General features: G+C 39.2%; 1 protein-coding gene across 1 annotated transcript in view; it reads left to right on the forward strand.

Annotated features, from left to right (window-relative positions):
* The window catches only part of SPIRE1 (spire type actin nucleation factor 1), a 131639-nt gene that overhangs the window by 77030 nt on the left and 40925 nt on the right, over window positions 1-13684 (forward strand). The window contains 1 exon segment of the mRNA XM_030446375.1: window positions 5813-5938. Coding sequence (XP_030302235.1) covers window positions 5813-5938 — 126 coding nt within the window.

Genomic DNA, 13684 nt, shown 5'->3' on the forward strand with positions numbered 1-13684 from the left:
CTATCAGATTAGTCAAGCATGATTTTCCCTTGGTAAATCCATACTGACTACTCTTGATAACCTTCTTCTCTTCCATGTGCTTAGAGAGGACCTCCAGAACAAAGCACTCCCATAATTTTTCCAGGGATGGAGGTGAGGCTGACTGGTCTGTAATTGCCTGGATCATCCTTCTTGCCCTTTTTGAAGACTGGAGTGACACTGGCTTTCCTCCAGTCCCCAGGCACCTCTCCTGTTAGCCATGATCACATCAGCCAGCTTGCTCTACACTCTTGGGTGCATCCCATCAGTGCCCATGGACCTGTGTACACTCAATTTGCACAGCTGATCTCTGTGTGCTTTGCAGAGGTGTTCCTAGCAGGAAGAAAAATCTTATGAACTCATTACAAAATATTTCTGGTTCCTCTGAACGGTCTGTTCCTTAACACTATTCTGGATAATAAAGTGAAGCAAAATGTTCAGCTGATTTTACAAACACAGTTACTGTCTTGGTAAGACTTATCTGGTAAAGGCAGATAGCTCCTTGAATTTCATATTAATAAGACAAAAGAATATAGGTATACATAGAGGCTGTTCACAAGGTCCACTTTATCTGTATGGAGATAAAATCTTTCAGAAAATTACCTCAACTTGGGAGGACCTCTTAAACTGAGTCTTATTTTTTGAACCTGTTGCAATATTATACTGCCAAGGATGTGGCAGATACCTAGGACAGTTGCATGTTCAGTGATTTGTTGGTTTAAGTAATTTCTTTGTTTTGCTTAAGTAAGAAAAAGTGTGTCTTTTTAGTCTATACTAATACTCCAAGACTTTGAAAACACTTGACAGGCCTGGTGTTTGCAGGCTGGTGGTACATTTTGCATATGTCATGGTTTAGCACTGGGCTGGCAATTAACTAAGCTACAAATGCTATTAATGCCCTTCCACTCCCTGATAAAACAAAAAGAGAGAATAAGGGAGAGAGTCTTATGGGTTGTGAACTAAACTACACAGCTTTAATGAAACAGTAATGATAAAAAAGGAAAAATTATTAAATATATACAAATATATAGAAAGTTGATACCACATTCCCCCCTACTTTTCCCCATTAACTCTCACGTCACCACCGAGGCTGCAGGGCAGCCCTGGGAAAGTCCAGGCTGGACTCCTGGAGTCAGCAGCAGTCGGGAGCTGGAGGCAGGAACACACAGATATGGGCTGGCATGGATCAGGACCACAGGCAGATGAACAGATAGAATCCTCCAAGGATGCTAAAGCAAACAGGGACAGGCAAGAAGGGCCAAAGGGAAGGAAGAAGGCAAAGGTGAAGAGAAGGGACTTGACCCCTGTGATCCCTCAAATTTATACTGAGTATGATGCGTATGGGATGGAATACTCTGGTCAATTTTGGTCACCTGTCTTGTCTGCTTCTCACTAAAGGAGGGTTGCAGGTGTGACCACCTTACTCTTTTTCTGGAGGGCAAAATGTTCCTCAGAACTGAGCAGCGTCCTTGGCTCTGCACACCAGTCTCTGGCTGTAACTATAAACATCGAGTGTTACCAGTCCCAGAAGCACACACTGTCTGAGAAACTTGCTGTTAATTTCAGCAAGTGCAGCTGCTTACAAGAGACTTGGCTGAAAGCAAAAGTACAAGACAGAAAATCACCTGTATCTTGGCTCAAACCAGGACAGCATAGTATCAGTATCTTGTCTTTGTGTCCCATGGGGAAAAAAAAATATTCTTTATGGTACATTTATATTGGTCCTCTGCCCAAGATGATTGCAAGTGGAAACACTTTTTTTCTTTTTAAATCTGAATTCCAGCAGGCCGGGCGTTTTGAGGAAGCTTCCTGCATATATGCAGGCAAAAAGATTTTGCAAACCTACCTGAATTTTAGTGGGCCAGTTGTATTTTTTGTAATTTTATGGAGCCCTTGATGGAATATATTCAAATAGATGAAGAAATGCTGTTTGATCTCTTTAAATGGTTGAACTGTGAGTTCTGTTAACACAGCTTTGGTTTGGTGCACTGTTTTCCTAGTCAATTGAGGACAAATTTGGATAGAGGAGCTGGCAAGGCTGTGGTATTTACATAATGTCTTGGGTTTTTTTTTTTCTGTGAATCCTGAATGTGGATAGAAACAGTCTCTAATCTTCTTAGTGACTAAGCAAAGACTGAATGCTTTGGGTCAAGCTGGGTTTTGAATAGGCTCAGTTATGAAAAATTACAATTAAAAAGTCCCAGCTCTTCACAATGATTGCAAATAGAAATACAGCTTGAGCTAGGTAGTTGTTCAGCAGTTTATTCTATTTTTGATATTTCACCCATTTGCAAAGCCCACATAATTTGTTTTCAACCATACTTTTTGAGACGACTTGGAAACAGAACAAACAGTCCTTGTATTAAGCTCTAAGCAATGTTCACATTCATTCCCCTTAGGATGGTTTTAAGTTGTATCATGAGGGATGAAAAGGCAAGTGTCAGAATAAGGGTACAGAATCTTCCTTTTCTTGATGAATTCTGAATGGCTGGAAAAGACAAAGACTGCATACCTGATCTTAATCCTTTTTGCACCATGACATCTAAGTCGTGGTAAGAGAAATAGTAGTTCATTAGGTGGCTGTCCTTTCATATCTCAATTACTAAAACATTCTGACTGCTATTTGTGGTGTGTTACAGTAACATAGCTTTTCAAACACTACTATCATAAAATTAAATATGTGATTTTAAAATTTTTGGGGATGGAGAGATATCCTCAACTCAAGCCAGAAGTGAGATTTCATACTTGATTTTTGCCTGCCTATTAATACTGCCTGCAGTATTTTTTCATGTAGAAATTATAGTTTGTCAGGCATTCTGAACAACATGCAAGTACAATGTATTACAATGAAGGGGAGAAAAAATCAGTCTGTCCTATTTGTATTTTTATTTTTCTTTAGGCTTGCCTTCCCCAACCCAAAAATTTATGCTAAGTCACTTGACTTAATGTTACCACTATGGTTTTTTGTATGGAATGCATCTTTACATAATACAAGAACACTCAGAGATTGTTTTTTCAGGACATTAAGGTTTGTAGGAGCTGATGGCCCTCCTTTAGTATTTACAGACCAAAAGGTTAGCTTTTTTGTGGCTGCTTTTGTAACTACGTTTAGTAGGAGGCATTTAATTTTTTATTTATGTCTTCTTTTCTTCGTGTTCAATAATAGAATCAAGATTACATCCACCACCTGCTTGAACTCGCCACTGCTGCATTTCATTAACCTTCTCAGTATTTAATGCGAATTGTTTCTAATTAACATACTTCTAAATAAAGAAAAAATGTTCTCAAAATCCTGTGTGCAGTCTGTATAATAATAGAAAGTTTATTCGCAGCTATGAAGACTTGTAATGTTTATGACCTTTGTGAAATTGCTGGTTTTATTATTGTTATTCATGTTATTCATGTAAGGGATGTGTTTGAGAATCCCTTTTTATCTGTAGTATAATTAAAATCAGAAAAAGCTTACTGAAAACATAGTAAAGCAGGTAAGGACACAGTTTGTTACAGAGAGAAAGGAACACAAGTTGACCATACTCAGAACTGGGTCTTTTACATGTTCTGACTTTTTCATTAAGTCAAAGGAAATACTGAAGAGCTTCTATCTTTGCTGTATTATGTTCTCTGTGTAGCACACATTAGAGGTGCATCTCTTGTTTTTTCTCCATTTGTCTTCAAAGGAGATTATGTGATTTGTTAAAAAGGGAAAAAAATGGGTGGAAGGAGAAGGAAAAGGGGGAAAAAAGGAATTGGACAGAAGTGGTCCTTTTTTTTATCTACTATGTCCTTATGATTATAGCTAAGTGAATTTGAAGACTATAAAAAAATTCTGGCCATCTTTGTAAAGCAGTATAAAATTTCAAAGGGAGGAATCAAAGGCAGTTTTTTGAATGTTTGCCTTGTGTTCCCTAAATATAAGGAAGGTATCTAGGAAGGAACGAAGATGCATGTGCATGTAAACTTTCCTTATATATATATATACACATATACACACACACATATATATTACTTTCCATTACTAAAAAGGAGGTATATAGCTGGGTACAATAATCAGAAAAGAATATTGCAGGAGTCAAAATTGTGCCTGTGAAAATGTATCAAACTAGTTGCCTAAATTGGATCACTGAACTCTATCTTGTTATACTAATTAGAAGAAATAAAAGCTAACAGGGGGGTGTAGCCTTAGAAAGCACCTTGTCAGTGAGACTGAGTCGATCTAAATCTAAGTGTAACCAAAAGAAACCATGCAGCCCTTCCTCCCCCTCCCCACTCTGGCAGCCTGTTGCCCTTGCTCCTTTTTGCCTACACTGCTACGTGTGTGTTTGTGCCACGAAGAGGAATTGTCTCCTGCCCCACCTCCTCCATGGTGGTAATTTTTGCCCTGGTGAGGAACTCTCCTGGAGCTGGGGCACAAACCCTGGCATCAATGGACACTTAGAGCTGGAGGCCACAGGACCACGGTTTTTAGTGTCTGTATGGATTTTAATCAAATGGAAAAGAATATAGAAAAAGCAGCCCAAGCTTTACATGCATTGTGCCCCTTTAGCTACAGTGTTTTCTGTACTAATAGCAGAGATTTAGACAAATATGCCACTAGGCTAATTAAGGGCTCTTCTGAAGAGGCTTTTGTCTCAAGTTTTAGTTCTGAAGATCTGAATATAGCCATCTACTGCCTCAGGTCTTGGCTTGTTTTTAGTTTTAGCTCTACAGCTATAGATATAATAAATAGCTACTATAAAACCACGGTACCTTGACAAATTTTGAGGCCTTCATTAGGATTTTCTTTATATATGTATGTATGTATATGATATGTTATATGTTATGGCTTTCTCTAGTTTTTTTTTAATTTAAAACTGTTAAGGGATCAATTATAGATGTTCTTTTGTTCTGTTTCCAGCCAAGATTTCCATGATGAATACCTACAGATGATGGCTTTAACTTAGGGGAAGTGTAGGGAAAAGATAATGCAATTGTGAGTGTCAGTGCAGAGCTAATCTACAAGAGCAGAAGCTACGTGTTGCTCATACCATTCAGGTTCTCTGTTTGAAATACAAAGGCTCATTTCAATGCATTGGCAGAAATGGTAGCTGCATGTTTTACTCTAAAAGCAATACTGGACTGACTGCTTAAGAGTAGGGGTGAATGATTGCTAGTGATTTGAGTAGGCTTTCAGATTTTTATAGGTTTAGCACAGATGAAAACATCTATCAGTGTTTCTTTACATCATCCGTGCCTGTGTCTAGAAATGTTTGTCAATGTCTGAGGTGAAGCAATAAGCTGGTGCTTCCATGGCTCTTGCTGATTTGTAAAATCTTTGTACTGCTTGAAGCAAATTAAATCAAACTTTCAGCCTGACAATTACACTTTACTTTCTCCCTTGCTTTACCTGACATCCTTGCATAAATTGGGAGTTCTTTCCCACATTCATAAGAAGCTAAACAACACTTACTGTGTTAAAGCTGATTTAAGTACATCTTCCCAAAATTTGATACTGCAGGTTTGCATTTTTCCCCCTCATAATTTCTTTTTCTAATGAAAGGGCAATGTGTGGTTTTCAGAGTTTGCCAGGATGTGGTCAACAAGTTCCCTTACTGTCCACATAGAACTCTTCTCATAAAATACATGTTAGCAGAAGGTTTACTAAATCCATTCCAATTTCTGACAAAACTTAAAAGTCTCACGGATATTTGTGCCCCAAATATTCTATCGCATTTCTTTTCATGTTATTTTATGCTTTGAAGAATTAATGAAAGCAACAAGGCCTTGTTTTAATCTTGCTGTTTATTTTTCTCTCTAGCTGTGTGCTGCCCACCTGCCAACTCGATCAGAGGCACCAAACCACTATCAAGCAGTATGTCGGGCTCTGTTTGCTGAAACAATGGAACTGTACACTTTCTTGGCCAAAATTAAAAGTGCAAAAGAGGTAAGCAGTCTGAGAAGGCTTTCTGCTTTTGAGCTCATTACTGTGTGAATTAGGCTTACTAAGGCACTCCTGTACCAGCAAGTAGCGGATATCAGATGCTTGAGGAAATTGTCTGCAGTATTCAGGGAGAACAGTTCTGCAGGTGAAGCTTTTTTTTTTTTTTTTTAGGCCTGTAACCTCTTACAGATGTCTCACAGAAATTGTTATTAATTGTGAGAAGTCTATGTGGGAGCAAACCAGAAGTTTTTCTTTGAGGGTTACACACAGTATACATGCATCCATTTCTACATGCATGTATGCCATGAGTATAAAAACTTACCTGGTGTTTCAGGGGTGTGAGGCATCAGAGCTGCATCTGTTGTTCCCCAGCTGCTTCTTATGACCTGTCTTTGGCTCAGAATTATCTGAGATTCTTCTCGTTCATATTTTATCCCCAGTCAGCAGTTTTCTTTAACATTTGATGAATGATTGGCTTTCTTGTCTGTCATACTGGCTTCACAGCAAAGCTAACTTAAGAAAAGAAAAATTTCTGCATGTAGGTTGTGATGCTTGTGTTCACTGCCTGCTTGGCTGCTGCTGTTGGCTGAAAGGCCATCCTATGAACCACTGCAATTAAATGGTCTGGCTGAAGAATAATTTGGAAGGTGGGTGGATTATTTCCTAACAAAGATAGTTTCAGTCATCTGGCCTGCAGAATGTTTTCACAAACAGTTGTATTAGCACAGTGCAGGTGTTGGTTACATTGGAAAAGGGAAATGTGCTTCTTGAAGCTGGTTTCTTCACCGAAGCCAACTTGTCAAGTAATGGTGCTTTCATAATTTTTCTTTTTAATAAATCCCTGAAGATTTTTCTTTTCTTTTGTAAGTCAAGATCCAAAGTACTTTTGAAAAGCAGGATAAGATTTTACAAGCTGATCTGCAAATGTTGCTGCTGAAAGAGGAAGAGCTGTTCCACCCACACACACATGCTGCCACTGTTTTCCTTCTTCTGGTCTGCAGAAACAAAGACAGCAAATACCAAAAGGAAAAGAAAGAAAAAAAAAAAAAAAAAGGAGGAGTCAGTCCTTGTCAGGCTAATAAGCTGAATCAGCTCATCAAAGGGTCAGATGAGCCTCAGAGCAGCACAAGAGAGCTTTTATCCTCACAGTGGTGGTGGAATATATGAACCAGTCAGAGGCATGAGGGACTGGTGCTGTCTTTTTTTCTTGGTCAAGATGCATCCCTCCAAGGGGGAGAATCCTTCAGAGATGTTCAGAGATGTTTCACTGTTGCACAGGGTAAAGTTTGACCTCCACTTTTTCTCCAGTCCTGCTCAAAGTGGAAGCAATTTTTAAACAGAAGCAGCATCATTCAAGGGTTAACTTTGTCAGTGTCAGCATGGCTGTAGAGCCACTTGTTTTCTGAAGGGCCTGTGTTACGGTTCATCTGCATCCCATGCCCCTGATACAGAGAGCAGACAGGATACAGTGGATCTGTGCTGCTAAATCTGTCTCCTGAATCTTGACATCATTAGTGGTCCTGCTCTGGCCAGGGGAATTGGACTCAATGATCTTCAGAGGTCCCTTCCAACCCCCGACATTCTGTGACTCTGTAATTTTGCATCTCTGCTTTTGACTGCACCTTAATGTTTTGACCACTGGATATAATAATTGAGGAACCTGTGCTAGAAACACCCCAAATAACAGAGTTTGCAAAGTTCGAAGACCCTTTGCTTTTCTTTCTGCTCAGAGGAATTAAATTTCTAGTAGTTCTTGAAAAATTTGGCCACAGTTAGCAGTGATAAGGCATCTCTTCTTAAAGCCAAAGGGAAATATTGTGGCTTATAACCATTTAAAACTAAGTCGTAACAGTGTATTTTTTAAATTATTCAAAAAAGTAGAGATGTGTTTTGAATTTGCAAGTTATTTAATCACCTTGTAGTTGGAATTAAAAAACTCAACAACATCTGATCACACCATAGAGCGTGCTTTGACTTAATCTCAAATGAAAGAAACCATTTATCTCTCAAAGGCTTTTAGGAATTGATTCAAAGCACATTTAGGTCAAAGGAAGTAATCCTTGTAGATGGAATTTTGGCCCTGAAATCAGTAAGACTTTTATTGCTGCACCTTACCAAGGCCAGAATTTTTATCTTTTGATTTCATTTTACTCTGGATCAGTTCCCCACTAGGCATACAAAAAGTGCCTAAGAAAATTATCTTACAGGCAGCTTCCATAATCTGAATACTTTGCTTTTATGATATGCTTGATTTTTTTCTTATAGCTTTTACCCGACTATAGATTTGGAATGTATTTACATTTTGAAAACAATGTAGCATACAAAGAAGAAAATGGGTATGAAGAAAATAGGAGGTGGAATGCTGTAAATCTGGTTACACCATTTTAAAATGACCTCTAAAGTTTATATCTGAGGCAAGTAGGAATCATATGATTGCCTCACAAGCACTGGTTTATGCCAGTAAAAGCTGTGGTGTTGTTTATATGCTCTTCTGTCTTGCAAATACATAGAGGAATCTTGATTCATGAGGAATATGGCTAAATATAATTCAAGTCAATCAACTTCTTTTCCTTTTGTTATTGTCATATGAGTATTGTTTATAAAGGAGAGCAACACTCAGTGCTTTAGTGAGGACATTTTGTTGTTATGAATTTGTGGTGACTGCATTAGCAGATAACTGGGGGGAAAACAACCCACAAGTTAAATGCATTGTCTCCAATTTCTAAAACCTTATGCTGTGGACTGGTATGGTTGTAACACTAAAGGTGCCAGGTATTTTAAACTCTTAATTTATTTCAAAACCTGACATCTTTATTTGGAGATTTTCCTTTAGAATCCCTTGGATCTAGATGCAGTTGTGGATACAAGGTCAAAATGAAATTGAAAATACTTAAAATGAGAGAAAGCCTATAAAACTACTTAAAATAACTTTCTTACAAAAAAAAACAAAACAAACTTCTGATTTCAGTGGATTTCTTCTAGGGTCAGTGGGAGGCCTTTAGAATCCCTCAGATCTAGATGCTTTTGTGGACACGAGGTCAAAATGAAACTGAAAACACTTAAAAGGAGAGAAAGCTTGTAAAACTACTTAAAATAACTTTCTTATGAAAAAAAAAACAAACTTCTGATTTCAGTGGATTTCCTCTGGGGTCAGTGGGAGGCATCTGGATATCTTCACTGTAGTGGAAAAGGAAGAATTTTTATTTGCAGAAAATAGCTTGTTAAAAGTGGACCAAATCTGGCTTGTCTTATGCTACAGCCCAGGACAAGTTTAGAAGGGAAATAAACAGTGAAAGAAGCAGAAAAAATGTTTTTGTGATGCTGTTTTCTCTTTGGAAATTACAACAGCTTGTTGTGATGTTGCAAGTTACAGGAGCTTATGAGGGATGGATGAGGAAGCAGGAGTCATAGGCCTACAGGGTTGTGATGTGTTTTGTTATTAATATACACACCGAGCAGTCATGCGTTCTCCAGTCTGTCATGTGAACAACACTGTCACATAACAAATGAAATGCAGTTTCAGAAAGGGTTTTACTGGTGTGCATTGAGTGCATTAATCATAAATGATGAAACAATGATTGGGCTGTTCAGGTCATCTCAATGGATGTCAAATAAAATGTTGAAGGCACTTTGTCATTTACTTGATGCCATGTGGTTTTTATTTCCAGTCTGATTCCCTTTGTATGAAAGGTCAGCAGTAAAGCTTATCTCCAGGCAGGGAGGTGGGACTTTCCATTCTTAAAGAGAATGAAATGTTTAATGTAGCAGATGCATGGGACAGGACTCAGACCAGAGTTGAGAAAAGTAACTGTAATTACTATTGTAATAATAATAATAAAAAATAAATAGGATAGCAGTGGTGACAATGAGTGTTTATGTGGAATAGCAGCAATAACTCCAAAGGGAGGGTTCAAATTAGATTGACTAATCTGATCCAACTTTACATCTTTTTGCAAGGTGAGGGTTTTACTAGAACGTTTTCTGAGGTGTATTTTCAGTTTGCTGGCAGCATCTGCATGCTGCATGTGGAAGGTGCCCTTGCTGTAGATCCATGCTGGGTACCTTCTGCTCTCATCCAGAAGTGCTCTTCTGATAGGCCAAGACCTAATTGTGTTCTGCTGTTTAAGCATTTGCAGCTGATGACAAAAATCTAGTACAGCTTGTTTATCATTTCAAGCAGTGAGCTTTTAAAATTGCAGTAGGAAAATTCCATTAAAATAGGATCTCCCACTTTTTTCAGTTGTGTGTGAGGAAAAAAGTGAACCAGATGGAGAGAAACCATATGTGTGTAGCGAGGGGGGAAGATAGTTTGGATATATTCTAAAAATAGACCTCATATAGAAGAAAAGATTTATCTCTTTCAGGATCATCTAAAAGTCACTGAGTGCCTTTATGGGCACCTAGCCATAGACAGAAATGTAGGTGTAGATAAGTAATGTCCATGAGATAAAGCAAATGTTCCTGCTGTGGAATATACCTGAAAAGTTCACACATATTGCATGGGAATGGCATAAAGTGTGGCTGAGAGACAAGGAGAGGCTGTGCAAGCATAGGACCTCAGAAACTGCTGATCTGGATAGGACCAGAGATCCACTTGTTCTGCTATCCACATTGTGGACCTGCTTTATTGAGGGCTTATCTGCCCCAGTCCTCCCTCAGCTCCTTGTTACTTGCCCAGCCTTGCCTTCTGCTGGAGTTAATGCTCCACATGTGCTTTAATGGTTGAGTGAGTCAGCAATGTGCCCTTGTCACAAAGAAGCCTTATGATGTCCTGGGCTTCACTGGGAGAAATACTGCTTGCAGGTCAAGGGAGCTGATCCTTCCCCGCTGCTTAGCACTGTTGAGGCTACACCTGGAGTGCTGTGTGGAGTTCTGGCTCTCCAGTACAAGAGAGACGTGGACATACTGGAGAGAGTCCAGCAAAGGTCCACAAAGATGATGAAGGGGCATCTTACATAGGAGAGCCTGAGAGACCTGGGTCTGTTCATCCTGAAGCAGAGAAGGCTCAGGGGGACCTTATCAATACCTGAAAAGAGCACGGAAAAAAAACAGAGTCAGGCTTTTTCCAGTAGTACCCAGTTGCAGGATCAGAGGCAAATGGACACAACCTGAAACATGGGACATACTCCCTTTGAACATCAGGAAACACTTTTTCACAATGAGGATGACCAAGCACTGGCACGGGTTGCCCAGGTCTCCATCCTTGGAGATACTCAGAAGCCACCTCAGCCTCGTGGTCCTGGGCAACTGCATGGCCAACCTCAAACATTGTGAGTGGTATCAGTAAGTGGGGATGTCAGCCCGTAGCAGAAATAAGCATTCATGAGTGGGCTGTGGGTGGTAAACTCCACAACTGGCACAGCTACACCTAGAGTGTCCACTAGGTAGATGTGTCTTAATCTGCTACAGTAGGTTTGACTCACAGCTCAAAATTTTAGAGATTTGTGTACACCCTAAAGCATCGGGATCAATATTCCTTCCAAACTAAATAAGACTTTGTATGTTTTTATAGTTGACTACATCTTTGATTGCAACGAAAGTCTGTGTTCATCAAAACTTGTCCATACTTTCATTAGCCACAGCATGCCTTCTAATTAAATTTTTGGTAGAATACAGATAAAGCTCCCAATCTTTCATCTTCATACTGTTCTTTTAAATCATGTCACCTTTCACTTCTGACCTTTCTGATGTAAAAAACATAATTCTTTCAGTCTGTCTGGATATACTTCAATCTGATCTGTGTGAAAATGTAAACATACAGATTGTAATTAATTTTTTCCTATTTTAACCTAGTTTCATGCCGTACAAAGATTTAGTTGAAAAGCAATTAAAAAGCCAAGTGTTACTTTCCATTTAGCATGGCTATCCTGGTGTATTATTTGTACAAAATATGATAATAGAGGTAGTTAATAGGTACCTCAACAATGTTAATGGCTAACTTATTTTGGAAATATGATCATTAGCCAAGTTACTCTTAATAGTCTTGTGACTGGGAAAGCTGCTAAATACCCTGCTGCTTGTGTTGTTAGAAAACACAGCTGGAGAAAGAAATTGATTCACAAATGTTTCCACTCATAACTTCACTTTTGCCTCCACTTCCACGCTTCTAGTGACTCCACTTCTGCACTGATGTTGTCATCAGGATAGCAGTCACTCATGATTTGTTTGAACCCTCAAGTTAGGAGCTTTAATAAGGGAAAAGGCTGTTGGTTTGGATTTCTGGGTTGTTGTTGTTGGGTTTGTTTGGGTTTTTTTTCCTAAAGTGTCCAACTCCTCTGCCAGAACAGGGTCACCTACAGGAGGTCACACAGGACATGTCCAGGTGGGCTTTTTGAACTCTTGCCCTTCCTGGCAAATAAAGTGCATTGTCCAATACTACACATGAAGTTTTGTATTCACTTGGGAGGTTTTCAGGGACTAATTTAACTGATCCTGTTCCCATGTTTGAATTAAATGGGGTTTGGGTCTTTTCAAAGAACTAGAGTAATGTTGCTGGCCACACCTATGGAATTTCAACCAAAGCTGGATAGCTGGATATGTAAAAGCAGTTTTTCCTGTGTGTGTAGGTTGTATAGCTTTAAATGGAGCCTAGAGGTGCAAGAATATTTTATTAGGTTTGCAGATAACAGCAGAAGAATTACTTGCATCAGTGGACAAATGATTCCTAATTACGAATATAAAGTGGGAACTGCAGTAGAGTGTGTTCTGCACTTGGCGAAAGCCAAGCGTATCTGGCTTCCTGAGAAAACTGTCATCATTAAAATGTTGCATTTTAGAGAGCATTTTGTGGAATTGTGTCTTTTGAGGCTGTACTGGCAAGTGTCTTATATAAATTCCCATCTGTCACCAAGCACAGCAGAGTGCATCTGAAATGTGGGACACACGGCAGCAGCGAATCAGCTGCCTGCTTTTAATAGTGCCACTAGACATTTGAAGACATTTGGTATTTTTATTACTAGCTTTTGTCAGAAAATCCATTTTTGAAGGAAAAAGAAAAAAAAAAAAAAGCCTACATGCTTTAATGGTTTTAAAAAAGCCAAAGCTATTGACACACTTGCTTAGTACACATCCAGCCCTTATTTCCTGAATGATGCCCTGGCCGTAATAGATGAATCAGGTCTGTGGTATGGGTCTGAGGTTCTGGGATTATTTAGAAAACCCCTTTTAAGATGTTTCTGCTTCCTGAAAGGGAAACCCATTTAGGTCGTAATCCATTGTCCCAAGGGTAAGTACAAGTGGCTACAGCAGCTGAGGTTACTTGCAGGTTTTAGATCACAGTTAAGTTCTGACACATTGTCTCTTCTACTGTATACGTTGGTTTCCATAATTTACCATTGAAACAGATGCCAAAACTCACTGATGCTGGCTGGAGGGAAACGATAATATTTCATTTAGTCTAGGAGTTTAAACATAGTCATTTGTCATGGTGAATTTATTCCTTCCTAAGCAGCACATGACAAATGTGGAAATGTTCAAGAAACCTCCCTAAGCACTGGCTCCAAGGAGAGAGCACTTGCTGGTTTTGTTTTTTTTCTCTCCAATCCTCCAAAGCTTTCTAACTTCTATAATGGAAATTCCTTTCTTTTCTGCTGTTCTCCACTAATTGCATGGTGAGCTGCATTTAGGGATCTGAGCTGGGTGCAAGGGAGGGGAACGAACTATTCCTATGAAGTGGGTGTCTGTGGATGAGCTGGAACACTTTGCTAGGATGGTGAAGAGAAGAAGCCCAGCCTTGGCAGCAGCCCGTGC

Source organism: Calypte anna, chromosome 2 (genome assembly GCF_003957555.1).
Source record: "Calypte anna isolate BGI_N300 chromosome 2, bCalAnn1_v1.p, whole genome shotgun sequence".
NCBI classification, from domain to species: domain Eukaryota; kingdom Metazoa; phylum Chordata; class Aves; order Apodiformes; family Trochilidae; genus Calypte; species Calypte anna.